This window comes from Nyctereutes procyonoides, unplaced genomic scaffold, assembly GCF_905146905.1.
Source record: "Nyctereutes procyonoides isolate TBG_1078 unplaced genomic scaffold, NYPRO_anot_genome, whole genome shotgun sequence".
NCBI lineage: Eukaryota > Metazoa > Chordata > Mammalia > Carnivora > Canidae > Nyctereutes > Nyctereutes procyonoides.
The window spans coordinates 78,723,514-78,750,693 of record NW_026575140.1 but is presented as its reverse complement, the minus strand read 5'-3'; the positions used below and the strand labels follow the sequence as shown (position 1 = coordinate 78,750,693).

Genomic DNA, 27,180 nt, shown 5'->3' with positions numbered 1-27,180 from the left:
CAAGCATTTACTGAACACCTACTGTGCACGTCCAACCTTGAGAAACATATTCACCCCAAGGGCCTCACAGGGCAGTGACTCTGTCATGGTTCTACGTAGATACACAAAGATTAAATAGACAATATTAAGCATGGTTATGGGCACATGGTAGGAACTTAATACTATTAAATTAGACTCACTATCAATCTCAGACAAATCTAAGTCAATCCCACCCAAAGTATTCCAGAAGCCTCAGCACTCAGAAGAACGGGACCTTGTAAAAGCAGAAAGGTGCTAAACTATCCCAAGAAGCCCCTTCCTTGAAAGAGATTTCCAATCCACTGGGAGGCCACAAACCACCGGAACAAGGCAGGGAGGGGTTCAACTGAATAGAACTTCCAGCTTCTTCTAACTTTGCCTGTCAGGGGCCCCTCCCCCATCCTCAGCAAGAGAAATGTTGCTACTAAAACTGAAAGGAACTCAAGCATCATCCATCCATCCATCCCACAAACAGCTGAGGACACCACACTCCATGCCAGGTAATGTTCTACGCATTAAGGATTCAGGCTCTCCCTCTATGCAACATACAATCGGGTGGGATACAGACATGTAATGAGCTAACACCCTTACATGTCTGTCTCTCCCACCCAACACCATGTGATAAGAGCAACTTGGGTTCAATCAAAACCGCTCCCTTCACTACTTGCCAAAGGAGCCAGCTAGCGCTGACTCAGCCCCTTCTGGTGGCAAACCACTCCTCTCTGAGCTTCAGCTTTTATTATGCGAGAAGAATGAGTGTGGATGCCACCTAATCGCCACAAAGATGTGACAGGATGATGACTAAAAGCATCCCAAGGATACACTGTGAACTACTGGCAGCGACAACTTCTCTGAGACAGAGGGACTCAAATATCTCAATTAGGTGAAGGATGCAGACCTTCAAGACCTGGGCAGTCTGGGGTCCCGGTTAAGTCAGCCTCACCAGCCTTCCCTCTTGGTCAGGCCAAGGTGGGACGTGCCACATCAGGCACCTGAGGCTGCTGTCATGTTGTTCAGAACAAAGTTCTCGGCAACTGAGAAAAGGGTGCATAGGGTACAGACTGAGAGTGAGGCAGCAGCGTTTAGAGCACTCCTCCCTCCTCCCTAGCCTTATCACCTAAAGCCAAGTGTGGCAAATCCTTTCCAGACCCCTATGGATTCAAGTTCAGTTCTGATTTACTTTTCTGCTGGAGATCAAACAGAAACAGGCTGAAGAACCACTATTATGTTCAAAAAACAGAAATTCTAGAATGATGAAGATGGTAAGAGGTCAGCCAATATGCCTGGCTGCAGGCAGATACAGGGAAATCACTTGAGACCTAGGCTTTGCCCTTCTTGAAAATGTACCCAGGGTACAAAAGTCTGGGCTTCCCCTTTGTGATGCTTCTCGTTGCCCTCTGCCACCATCAGGAAGTTCCTAATGACTAAAACGAAAGTCTGTTATGATAACGCATTTCATACCACTTTCTCTGTTCAGCTTTCCAGGCCCTGAGATCAGTTCGTTAGTAGGAACCATTCCTCACTTCCTACCTTCCTCCTTTCTTTGGGTGGAATCATTCCAATTCCTCCAATCTATTTTCAGAAGTTAAAAATCATTTCTCCTACAATCTCTCCACCAAATCTCTGTTTAGATTATACCTCAAGTGACGGAAAAGTCATTAACTGATGATGTAGTTTGTTTCACCTTTGGACAACTCTTTATTTTAAGCCCCGATGGTTTCTTGTGGCTTCCTACCAAAGGTCCTATTTCTACTCCTCTGGCAGACACAGAATAGTCTAATTCCTCTTTAAAAAAAATTTTTTTAAATAAAATAAAATTTAGAAAAATATTTATTTCTGAGAGAGAGAGTGCCTGTGTGAGGGGAGGAGGGGCAGAGGGGAGAGAGAGAGAATCTCAAGCAGACTCCCTGCTGAATGCAGGGTGCCACGTGGCGGGGGGGGGCTCAATCCTACAACCCTGAGATCATGTAGCCAACTGAGCCACCCAGGCACCCCTAATTCTTATACATGAAGTTTGCACATGGCTTGCATGCTCCTTCCTCATCCTTTTCTCCTCCAGACCTGCCAGTCCCTCCACCATCCCTCACATGGCATGGCTCTGGACCCCACAAGCCACTGGGCTCACTCTTCTGAGTGATTTCCACTTCGTCCCAATCACCCTTAAACTCTGGAGCCCGGGAATGTAATCCCACAGAGAAGTGAGGGAAGTGCTCTGATGAGCTCAGAATAGAGCAGAACTACCACCCCATGTACTTTGGGAAATCAGAATGCAAACACCTATTTTTGGAATCATCTTCCGAATCAGGAGATTCTAGAATTAGTGACTTCTCTTACAAGCCTCTGGCTACAGCCTATAGGCTAAGGAGAGTGCGTGTATGTATACTGTGCATATGCATATCCCTCTAAGGAGCACCCCACCCCCACTCCTTCCCCTAACCTCGCAAACCCGAGTTTGGAAATGATGAAGAATCCATCCAGTTCTCACCCCAACTCAGGCTCGATCACAATTCTGAATGTTTAGTGGACTATCTCTAGGCCAGATGCAAAAGCACAGCCCTTGGAGATTTATCTGGAGCTGTCAAGTCCTCAGCAAAGGTTTCCCTGCCTCCTAGCCCACAAACATTTGTTCCTTGGACCCTTACAGCCTGACTCCCAGATAAGCTGAGGTTTCATCAAACGAGCTGAGAGCAATACTGTGAGGTTCTGAGGTCATTAGGAAAACTGAATTCAGCCCCGTCTTGTCCACAACCAGGCACCGGAGGGTGCATGTGTGCAAACACGTGTAGAGTGAGGGCTGCCTGCTTCCTTCACACCTTTCTAAGGAGGTCTCAGGTGATCATCAGGACTTTCCAATCAGGACTGTCTAATGTAGGGTCAGCGAACCATGACCGAGAGAGGCCAAAGCCAGCCCACGATCCGTTTTTATATGACCTGCAAGCTAAGAATGGTTTTTACATTTTTAAAGGTTTGCGGGTGGGGGGAACGAGAGTATCCTGTGACATACGAAAATTATATGAAATGGAAATATCAAAGAGTCCATAAATAAAGTTTTATTGGGAACTCAGCCACGTGCATTCGATCAGAGATTGTGTCTGTGGCTGCTTCTGCTGTGCAAAGCAGAGTGGAGTCATTTCAACAGAACAGCAAGGGCCGTGAAGCCAAAAATATTTACTACCTGGCTCTTTACAGAGACAGTTGGCCAACCCTTGGTCTGACAACATATGACCTTGGAAAGGTCTCTTCTGTGAGCCTGCTTCTCTTTCCGTCAAGTTGGGGAAGGGGGTGTCTGGGTCCCATAAACAAAGAACCTGTGCTTGATGACTTCACAAGTTGAGGGAAAGGTTGCAGGCTTGCTCGCACCTGCGGATGAAAAGCATAGGACCAGGAAAGCGAGGAGGCTGTTTCCAGTTAAGTACATAAAAGCTCCCTTTCCTTCCTTCACTCTTTCCCAGCGGGGTACTACCTTCCATGGCCCTGACACTGACACTCTTCTGGCGCAGGGCAGCTCCCCAAAACATCCCTCTCTCCTTTCCCTCCTTTCAAGGCCAGCTTTTCCCCCTCTGGTCCTAAACATCTGTGGAGTGCCACTCAAGGCTAGCTGGGGAGAGAGGGCAGGTGGGAAGCAAGGGAGCAAGGGGGTGTCCACAGAAGCAGAGTTTGCTAGCAAGTGTCAGAGAACCTAAGGAGGCAAAGCTCCCTCTCCCCAGCCCTGGCTGAGAGCTTGGTTGAGGAGACAGAGAGCTTCCCTCCCCCTTCCCTCCACTTGCCTAAATCAAGCAAATAAGTAACAATGCAAGGAGGTGTGGGGGAGTAAGGACCAGCCACTGGGTATCTATTTTCTGAAAACACATGGCAAATCTCTGAGCCAAATGCCCAATAAGCCAAAGAATAAACAAATCCCTTTATTTCCCTGAGACAGGAGCTATCCACTTCCCTTCCAGTCCTCTCCTTCCGCTAGCCAGATCCATTGGTCCCCTGGCCCTCTCCCTGTGGGAAAAGCCAGCATCTGTCCCTATCTGAGAGGGTGGCCTGCCTTCTGACCCTCCAGCCTGCCTCCTCTTCTCTAGCTAACCACTGCTCTGGTCACCAGGCCCCCCACCAGGGGCACCCCATGGAGCTAAGTTGGTGGGTGGAGAACAGGAGCACATGGCCTGTCCACACCTCCCCCAGAGGCTCCGGCCAGCTCCTCTCCATGGCCAGCTCCTCTCCATGACGCACCGCTAATTCAATCCTCTTGCCCTCCCCCCCCCCCCAAGTTAAAAGACCCTGAACAAGTCTTGGTGGCCAAGGGGACCCCATCGGCCCAGGGCCCATCCCCTCGGTGCTCCGAAGGTCTGCCCAAGCAGGGCTACTGGGAAGGCCGGGAGGAAGGAAGGTGGAGGTGGGGGGGTGGGGGGTGGGGGGGTGGAAAAAAAAAAAAAGCTAGGGAGGGAAAAAGAATCTCTGCAGCATGATGTCACGCTGGCTGCTTTCGGATCCCCCAACACAGAACAGAAGCAAACAACATGGACTCCGGATTTACACTGTCTTGGAAGGTTTGTGTTCTCAGCAGCTCGGAGCAGCCTGCGCCAGCTGGAAAAAGCACACGGCCAGACAGACAGGTCCTCCTCCTTCCAGCCCCCGGGCCCGGCAGGCCGAGACCCCCCCCCGCCCCCGCCCCCTACCCTGGGGTGCAGGGGGGCGGGGGGGGGCAGAGCCACCCCTCCCCCCCCAAACTGCCCGGAGGAAACAAAGATAGACACGTACACACACGAGCAGGCGGTGAGCACTAACCTGGAAGCCATTAGGAACGGTAGTGGAGTGCAGTGCGGAGGAACTCATTCATTCATTCATGCACGGGGCAGTGGGGGCGGGGGCGGGGAGCGGGGCCCGGGACGGCGGAGGGCACTCACCTCCATGCCCACCCCGCAGCCCTGGGTCTACCGGGGAAGGGAGTGGGGGCGGGGTGCTCATGAGCTCGGGGAGCTCCTCTGTGCCGCTCCGCACCGCTCCAGGGTAAGCACGCCCCCCCCCCCCCCCGCGATTGCTCCCCCTCCCCCCTCCCTCCGCGGCTGTTGCCTGGTGTGGTCGTGCAGCCTACAGAAGTCCCTCTCCCTCGCCCTTGCTCCCTCTCCCTCTCTCCCTCCGACTCCTTCACAGACAGCTGTTCTCGGCCCCTGCACGCACGCGCACGGGCGCACACACACACACTCAGACACGCTCCCCACTTGCGCGCAGACACACTCGCGCTCGCTCGCGCGCGCACACACGCCCTGCCGCGGGCCGCTTTACATAATGCACCTCTGCGGGGCACTCAGCTAGCGGCTCTCCGCGATGCGCGCCCGGTTTGCAGGACAGAGCTGCTGCACGCGCGCACACGCACACCCCCCACCCCACCCCACCGCGAGCCTGCGGTCCTCTTCCGCCCCAAATCTGACCACAAAACGCACGATGATGCTCCCCGGAGGTTCTGCGCCCTGTGCGGCCGCCGGTTCTTTCCCAGGTGTTGCCTATTAGGTCAACCTGTATTCAAGGAGGTGAGGCTAAATCAAAAAAAGGCAGGCGCTGGGCTCAAAATAGAGCATCGCCTCTTTCAAAGGATGACAGCTGCTCCCCCTGCCCCGGCCCTGGGCTTGCAGGAGAGGAGGAGGAGGAGGAAGGCGGCCCCCCACCCCCACCCCCACCCAGACCATGTCTGTGCAAGAAAATGGCTGAGGGCCTCTTCAGGGTAGCCTCTCCCAGACTTCCAAGACAGCCGGCAGGTTCTTGCAGCAAGGGAAACAGCACTCAAGGACAGCACTTGTGGTCATGACAAAGGAGGCTCATCTGAGTTTTCAGACTCCTAAGCTGCACTTCTTAAAAAGGTTTCTTTTTTTAAATCCCGTCCATTCACTGAAACGCAGTGATTTCAGCAGCACCGACACAGTCCCCAGACAAGTGTTCTTTCAGACAAGTGGCAGTCTCTTCAACAAGATATTAATGAATATTTTGAAAGGCATCTATGGCTCACGAAGCTCTTTGCCAAAATCAAATCATTTGATTGCCACAACACTCACCTATCTAGGCCTCGCTATGACCACATCTAACGTAAGGATGCTGAGCCCTGGAAGGCTGGAAGGGCCCACAGCAAGAAAGGCTGAGCTGGGAATCCAGATCCCGGGACTGGAAGTCCCATGACAATCAACTACCCAACACCCAGAGCACGACTGTGAGCCTCCGGAATATCACTGTCATCTTTGGGTAGGAGTAGCAGGGGAAGCCCGAACATAAGCCCCAACAAACAAATAACAGAAAGAACCATGGTTAGCTCAGGGCTTCTCATACTTTAAACCCCTGAGGATCTTGTTAAATCACAGGTTCCGATGCAGGAGGTCTCATGGGAGGGCCCACAAGCTGACCTTTCTCACAGACTCCCAGGAGATGCCCATGTTGCCATCCATGGAGCCACACTTTGAGTAGCAAAGGGTCAGTTTGTGCATTCTCACTCCTTGGATGTTCCTAAAGGACAGAGTTTTGTCTGTCTGTAGCAGCTGCACAGGATAACATACTGAAGGTGAACAGTAATTATATAATCCACTGACATCACCTTTGTCCTGGTCACCAGACTTGTGCTGGGACTATACTTCTTGGGTATCTGTTGGCAAAACGTCTCACTCTGGGGTGAGAGCCCTATAGACTCAGCATGAAAGGTCTTTCCAGGATTGCTTTTGTCTGCAGCCTGTTGGTAAAAGAGCAGCCTCGTGGTAACCAGGAAACACAGAGGTTTCAGTGTCTGGCCTCCACTTCATTTACCTAGAGGAAGTTCAGTTCCAAAGAAAGGTATACTGGCAATGCCTTGAAACATAAGCTCTGGGCAGCCCCGGTGGTCCAGTGGTCCAGCGGTTTGGTGCCACCTTCGGCCCGGGGTGTGATCCTGGAGACCCGGGATAGAGTCCATGTCAGGCTCCCTGCATGGAGCCTGCTTCTCTCCCTCTCCCTCTGCCTGTCTCTCTCTCTCTCTCTCTCTCTCTCTCTCTCTCTCTCTCTCTGTCATGAATAAATAAAATCTTTAAAAAAAAAAAGAAAGAATTACACAAGCTCTGCCCCAACTCTACTTACCCCTTCCTGTCTAGCTCAAGTCTTGCCTGTTCTGAAATACTTTCCTCTCTTTGGAGAGACCAACTCCTTCTTAGAAAGAGCTTAGACTTTAGAGTTGAATCAGCATGCAAAGCTAAGTTTTGCTACTTTCTGGCTCTGTGACCCTGGGTAAATCCATTGACTTCCATCTCAGACTTAGCTTCTTCATCCAAAAAAAAAAGCCAATAGTAGCTCTTTCCTCTCATACACTGTTGAAAAATGATGTAATGAAATAAATCCATGGTGGGATGCCTGGGTGGCTCAGTGGTTGAGAGCCTGCCTTTGGCTCAGCTCAGAACGTGATCCGGGTCCTGGGATGGAGTCCTGCATTGGGCTCCCTGCGGGAAGCCTGCTTCTCCCTCTGCTTATGTCTCTGCCTTTCTCTCTGTGTCTCTCATAAATAAGTAAAATCTAGAAAGAAAGAAAAGAAAGAAAGAAAGAAAGAAAGAAAGAAAGAAAGAAAGAAAGAAAGAAAGAAAGACATGGAAAAGCACCCAAGAAAAGCTGGTACCTCCACCATCACTCCCCTTATAAAACAATAATACACAATCTGGAACTTAATTGGAGTCTCTACTGTTCACTCTGTTGGTTTTTGCTCCCTAAGAAGATTGTAGGCTACTTCTCTCATGTCCCTCCAACATGTAGGAGCGCTGGGTACAGCACAGGTAGTCAGTAAATATCTTAGTACTGACTGTCCCGCCCTCTATTTAAGACAGTAAACAAAGGGGTTGCTAGAGTCAACCAGCCAGCGCCCTAGTCTTGACTTCCCCATTCACCTACTACATGACTTTGGACAAATCGGACTAATTTTTCCTACTTCAACTATAAAATGCATAAATTCATCTTTCTTCTGAAATACCTCTACACCCCCCTATTGTGTTAGTACCTTCACTAGTTTAGATTAATAGCAACGGGTTAAAAGGATAGGCTAAGAGACCAGGTGATCTTGACTTCACATGCGGGTCCTCTCCATGAATGATTTTTAACTGATTTTTTAACTCTGAAAAGTCAGCCTCACTAAGCTTCAGGCTTCCTCATCTTCAGTCAAAAAATAACAGAATTTTGCTGGACTGTGTGCGGATTAAGTGAGGTAAATACACGTAACAATTTTTTCACCGGGTCTGACACAGAGCACCAGTCTGATAAATGAAAATATTATTATCAAGAAAACAATAGCTGTTAAAAACAACAACAACAACAACAATGAAAGATCTTCTAGTGGTAAGACAGGTATTCACAAGCCTTCAACTGAGACCGGACCTAAGAAAAATCTCAGTTTCTTTCGCTGCTTGAGGTATGCACACGTTATTTCCCCTCCTCCCCACCTCACCAAAATGTTCTTTGCCAGCCCCTCCCCAAATGGACCTCATTAAATACTAGGAAAGTTAAAGTGCGCAAATCAGAGAATCTGAGCTATGTCTACTGTGTTATAAAATGTAAGCCTATCTTTCATGATGAGAAGTTCCTCCCTTGAGTTTCATAAAACCACAATGATCCGGATAAAATATGGAAGGAGTACCTTCTATGTGCAATGCAACTTGCTAATGATGTGAATAATCTCTTTAATCCTGCCAACAATGTCATGACGACAGGCATCTATCACCCCCATTTTTTCTGATGGGTTTACTAAGAGGTGGAGGTTTGGCTAACTTTCCGATAGTATTTGATTAATGAGGAGTACAACATGTATCTGAAATCTTGGCTGCCTTTCCCACTCTTAACCATTGCATCCTGGATGAAAAGAAGGTGCTACTGAGGGTGCCTAGGTGGCTGACTGGTTGAGCGTCTGCCTTTGGCTCAGGTTGTGATCCTGGGTCCTGGGAGATGGAGTCCTGCATCGGGGGACTGCGGAGCCTGCTTCTCCCTTTGCCTAGGACTCTGCCTCTCTCCCTCTTTCTGTTTCTCATGAATAAATAAAACCTTTAAAAAAGAGAGAGAGAGAGGGATCCCTGGGTGGCGCAGTGGTTTGGTGCCTGCCTTTGGCTCAGGGCGCGATCCTGAGACCCAGGATCGAATCCCATATCGGGCTCCCGGTGCATGGAGCCTGCTTCTCCCTCTGCCTGTGTCTCTGCCTCTCTCTCTCTCTATCATAAATAAATAAAAATTTAAAAAAAAAAGAGAGAGAGAGAGAGAAAAAAAAGAAGAAGAAGAAGAAGAAGGTGCTACTGATGTATCATCAGGAGGCCAGGGGCCTCATCCTCCCTGGAATTCAGCACAAACTCTGCAGAGGCCACCGAGCCTAAGAGATAGAAGACCTGTGATGGTAACGGAGCAAACTGGATGCCTGTAGATGTGAAGGAGGCCCCCAGACTCAACATCTGCCTTTTAACAGCCAAGCTGTTTGGCACCTGAATTCCCAAACTGCTTTTCTGTAAATGAATTTAGGAAATTGAGGTAAAAGGGGGTATCTTTTTCTGAATTAAACTCTTCCCTTAGAGATATGGAAAACTGACATTAGCTTCTATTTTTGAAAGGAAAAGAGGTTTTCTAAGTCCTGTGCAGAATCAAAAGCACTTTCCAAAGAGCACCCTGGAGGAATGGGGGGTAAGAAACAGAAGTTCAGGTACACCTGCAAATCCAACCCATTCCCCTTCAATCCAGCCCCACTCGATCACATTCTTTAAAAAGGTTGGTGTCCACACGGTATCTTGTTCACGTTGGATGCTTAATAACTGCTGTTGACAAGATTAGGAGACAAAGGATAAGGTCTTATTTTATCTGTGAATCCTATTCTTATCCTAATGAAAACAAAAGACTGGGATGCCTGGGTGGCTCAGCAGTTAAAATATCTAACTGCCTTTGGCTCAGGTCATGATCTCAGGGTCCTGGGATGGAGTCCCACATCAGGCTCCCTGCAGGAAGCCTGCCTCTCCTTCTGCCTATGTCTCTGCCTCTCTCTCTCATGAATAAATGAATAAAATCTTTTTAAAAGACTTTATAGTAGGTAGTTTCAAACATTTTAACTAAATCTGAATTTCTTGAATGATTGGCAAAAGTGAACCTGATTATATTACTGTTATCATAAAAAACACAGTTGCTTTGGGCAGCCTGGGTGACTCAGTGGTATAAAGCCTGCCTCCAGCCCAGGGTGTGATCCTAGAGACCCAGGATCGAGTCCTACGTCAGGCTCCCTGCATGGAGCCTGCTTCTCCCTTTGCCTGTGTCTCTGCCTCTCTCTGTCTCTCATGAATAATAAAAAACAAAACACAGTTGCTTTTATGAAGTATAAACATCTAGGAGATTCCTGAAGTGTTTGGTAGGTCAAAGAAGGAAAAGGAATGAGAGATCTAACATTTACTGAGAATCTACCATAGGCTAGGGCTGTATTTTATTTACTTATAAAATTTCTACTTAATCCAATGAGAAAACTAAGCATGGAAGCCAAGCCTTACCCAAGGTCAAACAGGCATTTCTAAAATCTGTTTTCACCATACCATGCTATTTCCATAAATAAACACCTATGGAGTAACAACAGGTGCTTCCAAAGTTACTGCATTTAACCATAACCAGTTACCATCATAATGCTGCACTTACTCCTTGAAACGACGCTGCGAGGAGGTAAGTCCCACTGTTTCTACTCAGGCCAGTGACCGATTTATTGTCCCTCAGGTCCAAATCCACCCTCTTTGCCCTGCCTCACAATGCTGGAGCTGTATCCTGTGAACTTCCACCAGCCAGCTAATAAGCCTCACCAGCTCCCCTAAAGAGAATCTCCAGTTTACCCATCTCTAGCCTGCAGCACCGGCAACCTTCTGGGCCACACACTGGGCCACCACCACACCCTCTCCAATGAATGGCCTTGCATGGCCTGCTAAGTCTATTCCTTCCCTGGATGCTCTACCTCAACCCTAAAAGCGGTGGCCTCTCCTTGTATCTGTCATTCCTGCATTCTTCGGAGCTCTCTGTTACTTGTTAATGATTCTTAATAATTAAATCATCCCTGTTCAACTCACAGACGTGCTACCTCTCTCCTGACTGATTCTATGAGACTTTATGGATTGAGCATGTATTCCTCACATCAACCCTACTTTACAGATGAGGAAAGGGAGATGCCTCAGAGCTTAAACAATTTCCTCAGGTCATGCAGACAAGAGACGGAGGATCCAGGCTTCGTCTCCCAGAACTCTGACACCAAGACCATTCTCCGCCACCCTGAAACGCTGCCTCCATCAACCGGTTGCAGCCAAAGGGTGACAGAGGGCCAAGGACGTGTGAGTGGGGGGGGGGGCATACAAACCCAAGAGTCATCCATGACGTTTGCAAGAAAAAAAAAAGAAGTTTTAAACTGTTCGCCAGAGAGATCAACATATACCCTAAGAAATCAAAATACAAGGAGGGGCCATCATTAAAGGTGAAGTCAGTCTCTGTAGTGCACAGGAGTGGGGGTACGCTGGTCATCAGGTGCTCCAGAGACCCCGTCACTGAACAACTCTTTCCAGATTTAATGCTCAGGATGTTGCCCATGTTTCATGAACCCGTCATGCGAGAGAAGTGATAATCCGCACACTTCCACCCTACCCTGAGTTCCCCCAACCCAGACTCTAATCCACGGAAGCTGGCTTGGGGGGTGTCTGAGAGGGAATATGAATTGCCTCTGACCCAGATGCAACCCAAGACATGTCATGAATACTGCATCTCTCACATGAGGAGCCGTGATGTCTATGTAATTAAACCCTGAAGCAAGACCTGGGGAGAAGGCAGTGAGGGCACACCCGGCTCTCACACCACCCTCACTCTGTGGTGAGCCTGTGCCAGAGCCCACTCCTTGGCAGCTATAAAAGCCTTCCCTAGGGCCACACAGGCTCTAGGCATGAGGCTACAAAGACCCAGCCCCTAGCCCACTGGGAATAGCACCTGCCAAGCTTAGGGCTCCCTCTACATATTAGCAAAGCCTTTCAGCAGGCATGCCAACTCCTTTCTTGCAATTTCCTTGTAATCCTACGTGAACAGAATAGTTAGCTTCTGAGTATCATCTTTTTGTTTGCTAAATGTTCCCAACCATCCATTCTAGATTTTCAACCAGATCAACTGTAAAACCACTCACTGGTCTATGCTGGTGGTCCCCAAACTTTGCTGCACTTTAGAATCACCCAGAAGCTTTTCTACAATCCCAGTGCCCAGTTACACCCCCTACCAATTAAATCAGAATGTCTGAGGGTGACAGTGAAACATTGGTGGCTTTTAAAGATCTCCAGAATTTACTTCTGAAAATATAGTCTAATAATCTGTATTTCCTAGAAGTCAATTTTTAAAATCTAAGACATTTTTTCATCCCTTTTAATGATCTCTCAATTAATAATCGGAACCAATATTCATTGAAAACTATGTGCAAGGTCTTGTTCTATGCACTTTATGATGGTTGCATTGGGTTATATCGCAGTTAATCTTATTATTCCAATTTCACAAAAGAGAAATTGAGCCAAAAAGATTATAGGCACATCTGCAAGTTTATTTAGTATACCCAAGAAGTCACTTGTCAAGGACTAGAGACTTGAGCAAATTTAAGGAAGTCACATTCTCCTGTGTTTTTTTCTCCAATCTTTGGGTTTTAATTCCACCCAATTACATCTGCTCTATCCTTCTGGTTTTGAAAACTGCTCTTTTAAAAGAGGGGACAAGTTTAGGTAAATTTGGTAATAATCTTCAATGCAATGAAAACCTCTCCTCCTAGATCTGCAGAACTCAAGCAGGTGCACAGCAAGAGTCTGTGTTCTGCCGCAGAGAGAAAGCACAAATCCCCACATGTGATCAGAACATTACATCTTGTATGTGGAAAGCTCTAAGTAAGGAACTAGAGTTGATTCCAGAGGAGGGAGAAATGGGATTGGGGAAAATGAGGATAAATCAATCAACGATCATGGGGCACCTGGATGGCTCAATGGTTGAGAGTCTGTCTGCCAGCTCAGGTCATGATCCCAGGGTCCTGGGGATCAAGTCCCTCCCAGAAGGGAGCCTGCTTCTCCCTCTGCCTATGTCCCTGGCTTGCTCTGTCTCTCATGAATAAGTAAATAAAATCTTTTTTAAAAAAATCAATCTATGAGCACGACTCTATGGGAAGCAGGTGGTAGCAGGAATCTACATGGAGCCCAGAGGGCACAGAGAAACGAAAGTAGAAAAAAAAAGACAGTAACAGGTGGGATTGGCCACTCCAGGGCCAAACTGAGACTGTCACTTAACAGAAAAAGGCAAGCTGTCCTCTTTCCAGGCAATTCTAACTGCTCAAGCAAGAAAACACTGAACCAAGGGACTCCCAGGAGGGTAGCTACAAGTAGAGCTGGAGACCTCTGAAACACGGGCACAGAACTGATCTAATTACTGAATTATGTGAATTAGTTTAATTTAGCCCACAATCCCAGGTTAACATGGAAGAGGATTAAATAATAACACAAACCACTTAGTCAAGTGTTCCTTCTACCACCCAAAGAGTCACAAGTTCTGGACAGCCACCAGCTACCCACAGACCCTCCACACATGACTGTCTCTGTCAAAGGCAGAGAACACCTGTTTTATAAAAGGGTGATTGTGAGGAAGAGAAGACATAGTCATGTGCAAGTCCAAGAGTCCTAGACCATCATCATGTCATGGTTAGCTAGCTGGTATGCTGCTCCCTTCCAGAACCAGGCACTCACTTCTCTAGCCCTCTGAACTAAGAGCTGCTGGTGGGTCATGACCAAGCGCCTCCTTGGGAAGGTCCTTGATCAGAGAAGAGCCTCACTGAAGGATAATGTTCCCTCTGTGAAGACAGCCTGCACCTAATGGACAGTCCATCATGAGAGGACACGAAAACCTGCCCCTTTGCCTCAATTTGGGATAATGGCAAGGCCATCCCAGAACAGAGCTTTCCATGGAACTGGCCAAAGCCTTCTATAAGCTCATCAAAGTTTAAATCCTTCCTCTGCCCAGTCCTGATTCCCTTGCTCACTTACAGGTCTGTTCCCAAGAGCACTTTCCGATAAAGCTCCTGCAAGGCAAATCTGTCTCTGTATCTTTTCCAGGGCCTCTTTCCACCTGAGACATAAACTAATTTCCACAAAGGAATGTGTGTGAATTGGGAGGCACTGAGGGATATGTTGCTGAAGCATAAGGAAGAGGACAAATCTCAGACTGAAGAATCCACAAAAAGTCTGGGATTTCTAGAGAGCTCTAGACCCCTGGGCCAGACAGATAACCAAGCTAGACCTTCTACCTCTGTCTGCTATGGGATATTAGCAGAGACTAAGTCCCTCTCTAAATCACCTCTCCGCAGAGGTAACTGACCTCTCCTTAATCCTGGATTAAGGTTTTAAAGAGGGAAGCCTGCTTGCCCGTGCCCCAGTTAAGATGTTGACATGTACTTAAGAAGAGATCTTGAGTCCCTCTTGCAAGAAGCAGGAGGCTTGGGCCACATGACCATCCCCTCCACCCCCTGCCCACTCTTCCTTTAGCCTAGAGAACCAGGCAGCTTTGGTAGCTAATGGAGCACACTTCACGAAAATTCCATTGCAAGGTCCCTGTGCAACACTGGATGCTGGTGAGAAGAACGGAAGAGTGCTACGACGTGGAGGAAGAGGTAGGGGGATCATGATGAGTTAGGAAGAAATCCTAGTCAAAGCAACGACTGTCCCCAGCCAGGGGTCTTTGGGGCATGCTGGAGAGGCTGCTGTTGCCTCCTACCCACTCCTACATGTCCATATGTCTCAGAAGTTCGGCTGGCCAATGGGGCCAGGCAAGACAGAAAACCCAAATGAAAGCAAAGCACCTGAGCTCATGTCTCAAGCATCCTGACCCAGCTCCTCCTCAAATTAACTCTAACTAAGGGGGGGGGGGTAACTAAAAGGGCTCTTACAGAGGCACTGAGGTACTAAAGGGTTCTTACAGAGGCACTGAGAGTACTTCCACAATCTCTGTTTCTACAGGGTGGCACAGAAGTATGGACTCCTAGAAGTACTGTCTAGTGCCTGGCTTTCCACAGACGGACCCAAGCTGCTTTGCGAGGCTGCCAGACCCTGTTTGGCCTTCCCACTGACGCAGATTATCTGTACCTATGGACATCTTTTCTCAATATCCGTCTTCCCCTTACATGTCCAGCTGGGGCAGTTAGCCCACTCGGTCACCCTCTCCAAAAGGTCTCACTGGGCTGCTAATGCTGCTGCTCCCAAGATGGGCCTCCTCAAAGGGAGGGACCCAATATACACTTGGCTCTAGATGAGAACAATGCAGGCTCACGGAGAGTGACCAACATGCTGTAATCCAAACTCACCTTAAAAGAGCGTCCACCTTCACGAGGTATAGGCATCTAGATGAACTAAAGTGTGACCTTGGATGAGTCCCACTCTTTCTCTGGGCCTCCTTTCCCTGTTTTAAGAAGGGGTTGGTCTAGATCACCCCCCCACCCAGTTATTTCCTGCTGTGAAGTCCATGATCACTCTTCACCACACACATCTCCAAGTGCTAATAAGCAGCAAAAAGATGAGCTCTCTGAGCTCAGAGAGAGACAAGAAAAGGCAGTACTGCTGACCACAGCAGACAGGGCCAGCGACCCAGGCCAGGAGCTCCTGGGTTCCGGTCTCTTTCTACCTTCTCTCTTCTAACCACATTGTTGCCTTGAACTAACTGCCTCTCCTTTTCCTACCTCTGCATCTCCAGAGCTAAAAAGCCATCAGAGTGGCTGTGCTGGGCAGCTGGAAGCTACTTCTCTTTCTAAATTCTAAGCCAGTCCTCATTAAAGGGTTATGGTACTGCCCAACTCTTCTAGTCAAAACCTAATTGGGGCTGGAAGGGGACAGGAAGGGGCAGGAGAGCAGAGAAGATTAAGTAGCAGACTGGCAAGCGGAGGACACTTACTCACCACATAGGTATGTGAGGACATCCTGGCAGCACTGAACCCTCCAATCCAATCAAATCTAACCAAAATCAAATTCCCTTCTCACAGTCCACACACTGTTGATCACTCAGCCATGTGCCCCAAACCCTGGAGCCTAACACAAGAGGGACTGAAGAATAAGCCCTTGACCTTCTGGCAAGGACCTTTCCTCTACAAAGCTCAAAGGAGTGTGAAAGTCTATTATCAGTAGGCGAAGACTGAAGCTCAGCATGGACCAAAAGTATAATGTGGCTGTAAGAATAATTAAAATAATGTGGGCCTTGTCAACAGAAGCAAGTGAAAGAGGTAATAAACTTGCTGCAGTTAATACTGGTAAGAACATACTCAAACAGTACCACACTTTACAAGGTCTACTGCACAGAGAAGATAAATATGAGAGTGTGGGTCTGGAAACCCTGCCGTATACAAACCTGTAAAGTAATTAGATGTTTAGGCTGAGGGATAGATTCCTTAGAGAAAGCAGGGTCTCAAATATTTGAGAAGAGGAATAAAAGAAAGCAAGCCAAAGGAGGGGGCACCTGGGTGGCTTGGTTGGTTGGTTAAGCATCTGCCTTCAGCTCAGGTCATGATTTCATGGGTCCTGAGATCAAGCCCCACATTGGGCTCCCTGCTCCCATAGGAGCAGTCTGCTTCTCCCTCTCCCTGACATCCCCCCGCCCCCGCACGTGCTATTGCTCTTACTCTCAAATGAATAAATAAAAAGACTTTAAAAAAAAAAAAAGCAGCCAAAGGAGGAAAGAAGCTTATTTCTTGTTTCTCCAAGGGGAAGTTATCAGATGGCATAATTGGGTTTGAAATATAAAGGAAACTCTAAGAGTTTTGGCAAGAAACGTTGTATGAGGCTGGATAACAGAGGGTAAGCTCCTAAACAAGAGGCTGGCTTCACATCCCCATCGCCAGGAGGCTCCAGGTGACCTTGCAAAACCTTCCAACTTGAGACAACATCTGTGGCGGAGAAGCACCCAACAGTAGATGACACTCAGTGAGGCTCTAGTGAATGAACAAGTGCAGGGCCTTCTGATTTTTGTACCGAAAGCCACTAGGGATGTACATCTGTTTCTATTCGGTACGTTCTTCTTCCCCAAAATGAGAGGTGAGGTCTTCCCTCTACTGTTAGGGGCCAGAAATACATCCACAGACTCCACCCATCTTCAAAGTAGAAACGCCTTTTGACCTTAGCCCAAATTCCTACCCGAAGCAGTGATCTCTGCAGCTTCTCCAAAGAGAAGAAAAAGAAACCAACCGAACTTTTCCATTAGCCTCCAAAATGATGAATCAATATTCTTAGGTAATAGGGCAGATAGCCAAATCCTTCTCCCAAGGGAGGTTGACAAAATTAGAATCTCAATCCACGGAGGTCCTGTTCCTGCATATCACACTGTGGGTCTCTGAGCCACCTAAGGTATCAAAAGCCCCACCAAGAACAGAAATAGTGCTGTGAAGCTTCCTGGAAATCTTGTAAAATATGCTCAAGTGGGAGTGAGTGGATGCTAGGAAAAGTCTGCCCACTGCTGCGTTCCCTGTATGCTGACATTTGTAAATCAAGATGGAAAATATCCATGAGACATGCCCTGGAGGACTGGCTTGTTTCCTTCTAAATAATCTAGCATTTGACTCACCAAAAACCCTTGTATTAGGATCTATAAAATACCACTGCCTGGGTGTATAGAGGCATCGGAACCCTCTATTCACCCCCATGGCCTTTTGTCTGAGGATTTCACAGCACACCCTGGGGGCAGGTAGAAGAAGAAGAGTTGAGTCCTCCCAGGTTGGGTGTCTCTCTCCCAACCTCCTCAACCTCATGCCATGTCCGAAAGCAGCTGGATCAATCTGACTCCTGAATGCAAAGAGAAATGACAGAGCACGGGAAGAAAAAGCAGCCCTGGAGATGGATACTAGACGTGGAAAACTTGAGTCCAACAGGATCATTTTCAGAAAAGTAGTGGTTGAGCAAAACCAAAAAGTTATAATAAAAACTTGTTTGCATGCTAAACCCCAGTGCCCATTTTGGCTCACTGGTACTCCTGAGGGTAACGCCTCCCACGTAGCCTTGGTCACACACCACCACCCCCTCCCCACCCCTGCCGAGCCACCACGGGCCCTTCTGTCCGTTCTTCTTCCTTGAGGTCAGGAAGGCTGTACAGAAGGTTCGATTTAACTCAGGGGATTGAGTTGGGTGTGCACAGTAATTAGAATACCTTGTATTTATGTCTGGCTATTTCTGGCCTGCAGCTTGTTTTCCCTTCCGATTCCCTCTGAAGAGGTCGGCCAGCCTTATAGATGTGGCTTCTGGCCTTCTTAGGACAGCATTCCACTGCGCATCAACATCACCTCGCCTAGAGGTGGAAGCCAGGCAGGGATTTTTCTCCTCACTCCATAGGCCAAGAGCCGGGCAGGGCAAATGGCAGGGCCGCCCTCAGAGCAAGTCAAGCAGATGCTCCTGAGAATTGCCACCAGTCATTTGCTGAAGCACACGAGGCCAGCTTAGCAAGGGCACCTTGCCACTAAAAGACTATTCGCATCACGATTGCCAACCTGGATGACCAGTTTTACAACAACAACAACAACAACAAAAAGAGGGGGTATCTGGATGGCACACTCGGTTAAGCATCGGACTCTTGATTTTGGCTTAGGTCGTGATCTCAGGGTTGTGAGATCAAGCCCCTCGTCGGACTTCACACTCAGCACAGACTCTATGTAAGATTCTCTTTCCCTCTCCCTCTGCCCTTCCTCCCACACACTCACTCTCTTTCTCCTTCTTTCTCTCAAATAAATCTTTAAAAAAAATAAGAAGATTTCACAAACACGGATATAGTGCTACTGACGTGCTAATTCTCTTGGAAGAGCTTTATAAACATCAACTCTGTTCATCCTTGTAACCATCCTATAGAGCAGGTGCTAAGTTATCCCTATTTTACAGGTAAGAAAACTGAGGCACCGAGAGGTTGACACGCTTACCCAAGATCATAGAGACAGTAGCTGGTGGGGCCAGGATTCAAACCCAGGGGCCTGGCTCCAGGATATCTGCTCCTAACCACAAAGGAGAGGCTCCCTTGCTCAAATTCATGAGCCCCGTGCATGCAGTGTGATTCAGTTTGTCCCCACATGATCCTGATGGCCAGTCAGGTTTGGTGATTATTATGTTAGTGGCTCTCAGACAACCGTGTCCCTGTTGATATCCAGTCCTAGACCCCAAAAGTTCTGGAACTGGAACCCAGAATGTGTAGTTTCAACAAGCACCTAAAATGGTTCTAGTGCAGGTGGCTCACAAAAGGCGCCAGGAGAAAACCAGTCCTATCACCTCACCCCACTCACCTGGGACAAGTAAACAACTCCCTGGGGCACCTCGATGGGCCGCATAGACCATTCATCCCCAGCTGGATGGCTGCCCTGGGGGAGGGGGAGGGCTGTTCGGTCCTTCTGACAGTGGAGAGGGCAGGAGGGTAGGGACCAAAGAGAGCCCACCGTCCCCCCACATTTGACAGGCTACCCATCGGAGGGGGACACACGGTTGGTAACGGGAAAAGGAAAAAAAAAAAAAAAGACTGGGCGGTCTGGGCCCCCATCTCCCGTTGCCAGAACAATGGCCTCTTCAAATCCCTGGCATCTGAACTGGCAGGCGGCCACCAGGAAAGAAAAGAGCTCGCTGTCCCTTTAAGGACGCCCTCTCTCCACAAAGGTCAGAAATGCCAGCTCAGCCTGCCCAGCGGCTGCCGTTGGGCCACTTTGGTGCCCCAGGGCCATGCTCCCCCTCCTAGCCGGTTCTCTGGGCACCTGCTGTCTTTGGAAAAAGGCAGAGCACCTGGGCCACAGCTGCTGCTCCCAACCAGGCTCTGCGATCCATCGGGCAGGAGCTGCTGCTTGGAAGAAACCCAAGACCTCGTGTTCCTTCTCCAAATCATTCCCCCGGGAGAGTTGGTCCCAAGAAAGTGGGGCTTGGGAGCCAAGGTCGGGGCCAGGAACTGCAAGAGGAGGGATGGGGTCAAAAAGAAAACTGACCGAGGAATGGACGCTCCAAGAGCAACATGGTATTTCATCCAGAAGGGCAAAAGGCTGACGGATGAACGATCCAGAAATCACAAAGAGATGGGGGTAGGGGGTGGAGGGTGGGGGGACCGGGGAGAGGCAGGGCAGGAAAGCAGGGCAGGGTAGGGCGAGGGCCTTCCTCCTACAGACGGGGTTCGAGTGCCGCCACGTTATGTAACCCGGGCGCCTTCCCTAATTTCCCTGTTTCTCTGAAATTTGGCATATACTGAACAGTATAGAAATATTAGAAACTAATAGTGTTTGTTATTAGGGTACTTGGCCACCCCGTGTGGGTCTCACAGGCAGCTCAGAGAGTCACAGCACGTGCTCAAGAAGCCTCAATCCTAGACCACACCACCGGTTCTATGAAGTCATCTTGCAAACATATGCAGTGAGGAAGAGAGGCACTCGCTCAGCGAACTGCATGTGTTAGGACAAATCATGATTCTCCCGGAAAAACAACTCAATCTATTCATGATATAAAGCAGGGGTCGGCAAACTTTTTCTGTAAAGGGCCAGAGAGCAAATATATTATTAGGCTTTGCAGACCGTAGAGTCTGCACTAAGTACTGAACTCATTTCTATAAGATTAAAGCAGCCGTGGACATTAAAGGAAAGAAGGTGGCTGTGTCCCAATAAAACTATTTACAGGGGCGCCTGGGTGGCTCGGTCCGCTAAGCATCCAACACTTGGTTTTGGTTCAGGTCATGATCTCGGGGTCGTGAGATCAAGCTCCAGGTTGGACTCTATGCAAAGCGTCGGCTCTGCTTGTGCCTCTCCCTTTGCTCCTCCCCCTGCTCACGCCCTTTCTCTCAAATAAGTGAATAAAATCTTTTAAAAAATAACTTTATTTATAAAAAGAGGCAGCAGGCTGATGGATAGCATTAGTGGAGGAAATGGTGCAATCTTTGTGGGAGACTGGAATAAAGGATATGGAGGCAGAAACCTATTTCTTGCTCTTCTGCCCTGGGACTGTGAGTATTGTACCCATTTCTTTGATTTCCAGGAAAGGTTTTTGGCTCACACCAGCCCACTGCAATGACCCCTGCTGCTTTCTTCAGCATTCTTGTCCAGAGTTTGCTCGGCATCTCTCTGCCCTTCTAAGCCTTCTATTTCTTGTTCTTCTGCACCTCTCTCCCTTGAGATTGGGAGCTCAGAAGGGGCAGGATCTCATTCCTCAGCAAAACCAGTGAGGTAGTGACCGAGTGGCCACCCCTCACAGTGTCCTTCTCAGAGTCCCTCACAGCAAAAATGTTCACCACCACCCCCCAACCCAGCTTCCCAGGCCGCAGCGAGTCAGAGTCCTTGAAATCTGTCCATCCCCCTATGCATCTCAGGGAAGCAATGCATATTTTTCACTCCTTCACTGATTCATTTAAATGGGAGAGTGCCTACTGCGTGTGGGTAAACCTTAGAAAACACCAGCTTCACCTCCGCCTGAGTGGTGCTGGAGAGAGTCTGAGTCTGCTCTCAGAAGGCCACCCTCGTGTTCGCTTTCCTGCTCCCTGCTGTCTTTCTACCCCAGAGCCGGAGCACTTCAAAAATAACTTTCTCAACTGTACTAACAACTTTTACCATGACAATTTCTAACTGGCACTAAAAGCAGGGAGGATAAGAAAAGCTGAGAATGAGGAAACAGACCAAAAGCAAAGGAGGTGGAAAGAAAAGCACAAAAAAAAAAAAATCACTATTTCAAATTTAAAAAAAAAATGCTGCTTGCTTCCATCATTTTTTTAAAGATTTTATTTATTTATTTGACAGAGAGAGAAAGAGAGAGAAAATTAGCAGATAGAGATAAAGAAGCAGGCTCCCCATTGAGCAGGGAGCAGGACTTGATGCTAGGACTCTGAGATCATGACCTGAGCCAAAGGCAGACGCTTAACCAACTGAACCATCCCATGCCCCTGCTTCCATCATTCTATCTGCATTGAACGACCTCCTTTCACAAATCCCTCCTAATATGGTCCCAACCTTCCTTCAAAGCTCTGCTCCCAAAGCACCTTCCCCAAGGAGACTTCCCTGATAAACTCCCCCAAATCTACAGCATCCCCTGGAATTCTCTAACATGGCTCACTCTTATGTACCTAACGCCTGGTGTTGGACAGCCTGTGGCCTCTGTCCTAACCGTTATAATGCCACCTGCTCAAAACCCACGTGACAACTTTTCCTTCCTCCACATTTCCCATGGCACACCGTACTTGGCCAGTGCTCTCCCGACATGGGTACTCGGCCAAGGCTCTCCTTTGATGGAAGCGCTGCTGCTATCTCATGATATCCTCAATGACCTGTTAACACTGTTCACACCACCATTCATTCATTCACTCATTCATTCATTCATTCAACAAAACACACGTGGAGTGTTCATATGCTCAGCAGCATGCCAGAGACTGCCATATATCTCATATGCAAATTCATTTAATCCTCAGATCAGCCTCCTATTAACATGTAACTGGCACACAACAACAGAGGTGATTTTAGAAGGGATTATGGCAAATGTGCATGACTGCTGGCAAGTGGCCAACTCTCATACTCTAGAAGAAAAGGACTCATCTACCTGGTGCTCTGATGCCAAGAGAATGGACAGGACCTACCACATTCCCTTCTAGGCCTATGACTTGTAATTTAGTCATCTGGATTTTATAAAAATAGATATAATTTTGTATCAAAACGGACCAATGTATTAAATTTAAAAAATCCAAATCCCAGAAGGCCTCGAAGAAAGCAGAGGTGAATGTGTATAGGGTTATGGTTGGGAGGGACTTTCTATGAATGAATGCCAAACACAGAAACCATGGAGGACAAGAGTGATTAACTGGATCACATTCAAACACACACACACACACACACTACTATGTGCTGAAAACAGCCTGAAGTTAAAAGGCCCAGGAATCCTGTGAAAACACTTCTAACATGCATGACTAAGGGTTAATAACCTTATTATCCTGAACAATGAACAACAAACACCTCAACAGGAAGGCGGGCAGAGAACAAAAAAGGCATTTCACAGGAGAAATACAAATGGGTAATAAGGAAATTAAAAGCATGTCACCAACGATCAAAGAGATGCAAATGAACGCGAGGCAGAGATACCACTTGTGGAGTATCAGATTGGCAAAGGCTAAAGAGAATGGTAATGCCAAGGCAGGCAAGGACAAGGAAAAGAAAAACCGCTCCTAACCCGCTGGTGGGTGTGTAAATGGCAACAACCTTTCCAAAGGGCAACTTGGCACTCTGCATTAAAAGCCGTTGACCTAGAAATCTGGCTTCTAAGGATTTATCTGAAGAATGTTATTAGTACAGTATTATTTTCAATCTTGAAGAATCAGAAATAATCTAAGTGTCAAACATGAGGAGAACGGACAAATACTTAACATCTTTGCAATACCTACCCCTCCAACCTAATTACAGAAATCAGGTATGTAGTATAAGGGAGAGATCAGGTGCTGCTAATTAAAGGATTTCAGAACAATGTACAGAATGAGTTAAGTTTCATCTTTATCTTTCTATGTAGAGTATACACAGAAAAAAAAAAAAACAGGTCAGAGAATATAAACCAAAATGTTAGTAGTGATGATCACTGAGGGCTGGTATTGTGACTTTTTTGACTCTTTATTTTCTGTTTTCTGTATAATACGCAGAGACAGAGACAAGGGGTGCTGCATAACAAAACAAAAACAAAAACCCCAAAAAACAAAAAACAAAACAAAAACAAACATTCAAGTTAAAACTGCGATAATTCTTTTACTGAAAAACAATTTAAGATTTTATCTATTCATTCATAAGACACCGAGAGGAAGAGGGGGCAGAGGGAGAGAGAGAAGCAGGCTCCTCGCTGAGCAGGAACATGGGGCTTGATCTCAGGACGCCGGGATCATGACCTGAGCCAAAAGCAGAGGTTTAACCAACTGAGCCACCCAGGCGACCCTGTTCTTCATTTTTTTTTTTTTTTTGTGGAAAAAAATACTTTAATTCTGATTTTTCAGAACAGAAGAAGTCTGTAAAAGGACTCTGAAAGGCAAAAAAGGACTATACAAATCCAAGAGGGCAATTATCCAGCAAATATTTTTTGAGCATCAACTATGTGTTAATCCTTGTAGAAAGTACCAGAAAATAAAAATTGGAATGACTCAATTCTCAGAAAAGGTCTAAGATGTTATAAAAGATAGAATGACATTTAATCCAAGGCCAAAATTATGAGGATGCAGGCAAAGTGCACAGAGAAGGGGAAATGACTAGTTAATTCCTATTTGGGGATGAGATAAATCTGAGATTGGCTTCTCCAACAAGGTGAGAGTAAAGATAATTCTGAAGGATAAATGGATTTCCATACCCACAGATGGGAGAAGCATAACCAAAGACTGCAGTGACATGAAAAGGTTTGTGTGTGACATGTTCTACAAAGGGAAAATGTGGGGATGCCTCAGTGGTTCAGCATCTGCCTTTGGCTCAGGGTTAGATCTGGGGTCCCGGGATCGAGTGCCACATCGGCTCCCTGCAGGCAGCCTGCTTCTCCCTCTGCCTATGTCTCTGCCTCTCTGTCTCCCATGACTAACTAACTAAAATCTTTAAAAAAAAAAAAAAAAAAAAAGCCCAAAGGGAAAGTGTGTCAGGATGGCGGGGACAGAAGAGCCTGTGGAAATTTGGAGCAAGGATGAAGCTGGACACTCATGACAGAGCCAGAATGGGGAAGGCCTTGAGTGCCATGCCAGGGTGTCACCTGGATTTTTAAAAGTTATTAGAAGCCAAGTTCAGTGTTTGAAGAAGGGCTGGAAATCTAACCTGTGGACAGCTGAATGATCAATGGACTCAAAATGTTCTGAAAAGAGATGAGGTTATTCAGCCATAAAAAGGAATAAAGCACTGATACATATTAGGACTTAAACCAATCTTGAAAAGATTATACCAAGGGAAAGAAGCCAGTCACAGAAAGTCCACATAGATCTAGGATTCCTTTCTTGAAGTCCAGAACAGGGGAATCTACAAAGACAGATTAGTAGTTGCCTAGGGCTGAGCTGGGAGGGGCAGGAGTGGGGGGTGTGGGAAGGGGTAGTGGGAGGGGGGGGTCTTGGCTAAAATATACAGATGAGGTTTCTTTCTGAGATAATGAAATTGTTCTAAAATTGACTATGATGGGGCACCTGGGTGGCTCAGTGATTGAGCATCTGCCTTTGGCTCAGGTCGTGATCCCTGGGTCCCGGGATCGAGTCCCGCATTGGGCTCCCCACTGAGAGCCTGCTTCTCCCTCTGCCTGTGTGTGTCTCTGCCTCTCTCTGTGTGTCTCTCATGAATAAAAAAATTAAATCCTTAAAAAAAATGGACTATGGTGATGGTTGCGCATATTGTGAAGATACTAAAAACCAACTGAATTGTATACTTTAAATGAGTTAAGTGTGTGGTATGTGAATGATATGCTTTATTTTTTAAAAGATTTTATTTACTTATTTGAGAGAGAGAGAGAGAGGGAGGAGAACAAGTTGGGGAAGGGAGAGGGAGAAGCAAAAAGATTCTCCACTGAGCAGGAACTCCTCACAAAAGTACAAATTGACTCTCCTTGTTTACATCAAAGAAGGCAAGAATACCTGGCTCATAAAATCAGAGGGTTTAAAAAAAAAAGTCATCTGAACAAGCCAGCGTCAGCAGAGGCTAAATAAATAAATTTTTAAAAGGTACATTTTAGACCAAAAAGATAGCTTTTAAAAAAATGGTAATAATGTGCAGAGCCGAGCAGGGCAGATCACCTTCCAAAGCCCAAAGGTCAGAGTTCCCAAAATTTGCATCCTCAGGTGTGTGCACCTGAGCCTCAGGAAAACAAAGGGTTTTTGCATGTCTTGTCATAGTGCCCCCGGATATAAACTCTGACCATTCGGCAAGGCATAAAAAGTTGAGGTCGCTGCAGGGAAGCTATTATGAAACAGTAAGGCTCCCAGTCTCGGGAGAATGGGTCCAAAAAAAGATCTTAACTGGAAGATAAATCTATTTGCACTACACCAGGAGAGAAATGTGAGTCCCTGCGTGGAAGTTTCCTACAATGTGCGGCACTGGTGAGACCTTACAGAGAAGGGAGTCCAGGTCTGGCTCCCCATTCCCCCTACTACTTGAGGCAAGCCCACCCCCACCTCCCACGTCCCACCCCCCACCCCAAGGCAAGGACCCGTTCCTACCCATCTTCGTGTCCCTACCACCAGCCAAGTGGGTGCTCCAGAAATGTTCGAGTAAATAAATGAATAAATGATTTAAAAAAAAAAAAAAAAAAAGGACAGAAAGAATCCAGTGGGAACTTGAGAAGAATAAGAAAGGGTCCTGCAGTCCATGGGGATCCAGAAGAGAGAAAATCTGCTGCTCTAACTCAACTGTCATCTTAGAGACCAGGGCCCCGGCGCCTGGCTGAAGGTCACTCGGTGAGGGGGAGGACACGTTCCAGCCTCCAGTTAGGTGACCGAGTGACCAGACCTGCAGGGGGCTGAAGACAGTAGACTTCCAGCAACGAGACTAAAATACACGATCTGGGAGTCCAACTGAGTGACGGTGGCCTAAGATGCTCCTTCCTGGCTACTCCGGGAAAGATAACCATCAGAGTCCTCTGTGTCCATCTAGGGCATGAGTTACAATTGTGGATTTTAAGTAGGTAAAGAGCAAGGCTATGACCCTCCTCCCTCTTTGAACAATATCAAACACAAGAGAATGAAAATTTTAATAGTAGCGTAACCGGTCTCAGGTCGTTGCACTGTGCAGAGTACTCCCCCAGGGTGTGTTCAGGGGATTCAGCTCAACGACTCCCCCCACTCCTTACAACAGCCCTCGAAGGCAGATGTGAGGAGCCCCATTTTGCTGATAAGAAAATCAAGGCTTGGCGGGGTAGGTAACTCACCCAGAGTCATGGTCTAGAAAGGAGCAGGACCACAGGCACCTGTCCCTTAGGGTCTCCCACAAGCTCACGGGGAGGAGGTGCCCCATGTGCTGGACCAGCCATCCATGTCAGTGTTGGAACAAAGGCGCTGCCCCAGAGGCATAACCTACCCCCTCCAGGGGGAGGAGTCCTTGGCCTAGATTCAGGAACCTAGCTCAGTTCCCAAGATTTGCATTTTCTGGGGCCTATCCTCCAAGCCTTTGAATGTTTTCATAAATCTTGTAAAACAAACACACTAATGCTAAACTGGATGGTGAACAATGTTTAATTC

General features: G+C 47.5%; 1 protein-coding gene across 6 annotated transcripts in view; it reads right to left on the bottom strand.

The window, feature by feature from the left end:
• The window catches only part of GRAMD1B (GRAM domain containing 1B), a 179,728-nt gene that overhangs the window by 58,144 nt on the left and 94,404 nt on the right, over positions 1 to 27,180 (bottom strand). Inside the window, exon 1 of one of the 6 annotated variants that reach the window (XM_055306280.1) lies at positions 4,792 to 4,873. The exons of the other annotated variants lie outside the window; for them this stretch is intronic. Within the exon in view, the coding sequence (XP_055162255.1) occupies positions 4,792 to 4,802 (11 nt within the window). The 5' untranslated portion in view covers positions 4,803 to 4,873. Of the gene's footprint in view, positions 1 to 4,791; positions 4,874 to 27,180 lie in introns of those variants that run through there. 6 annotated transcript variants of the gene reach the window in all.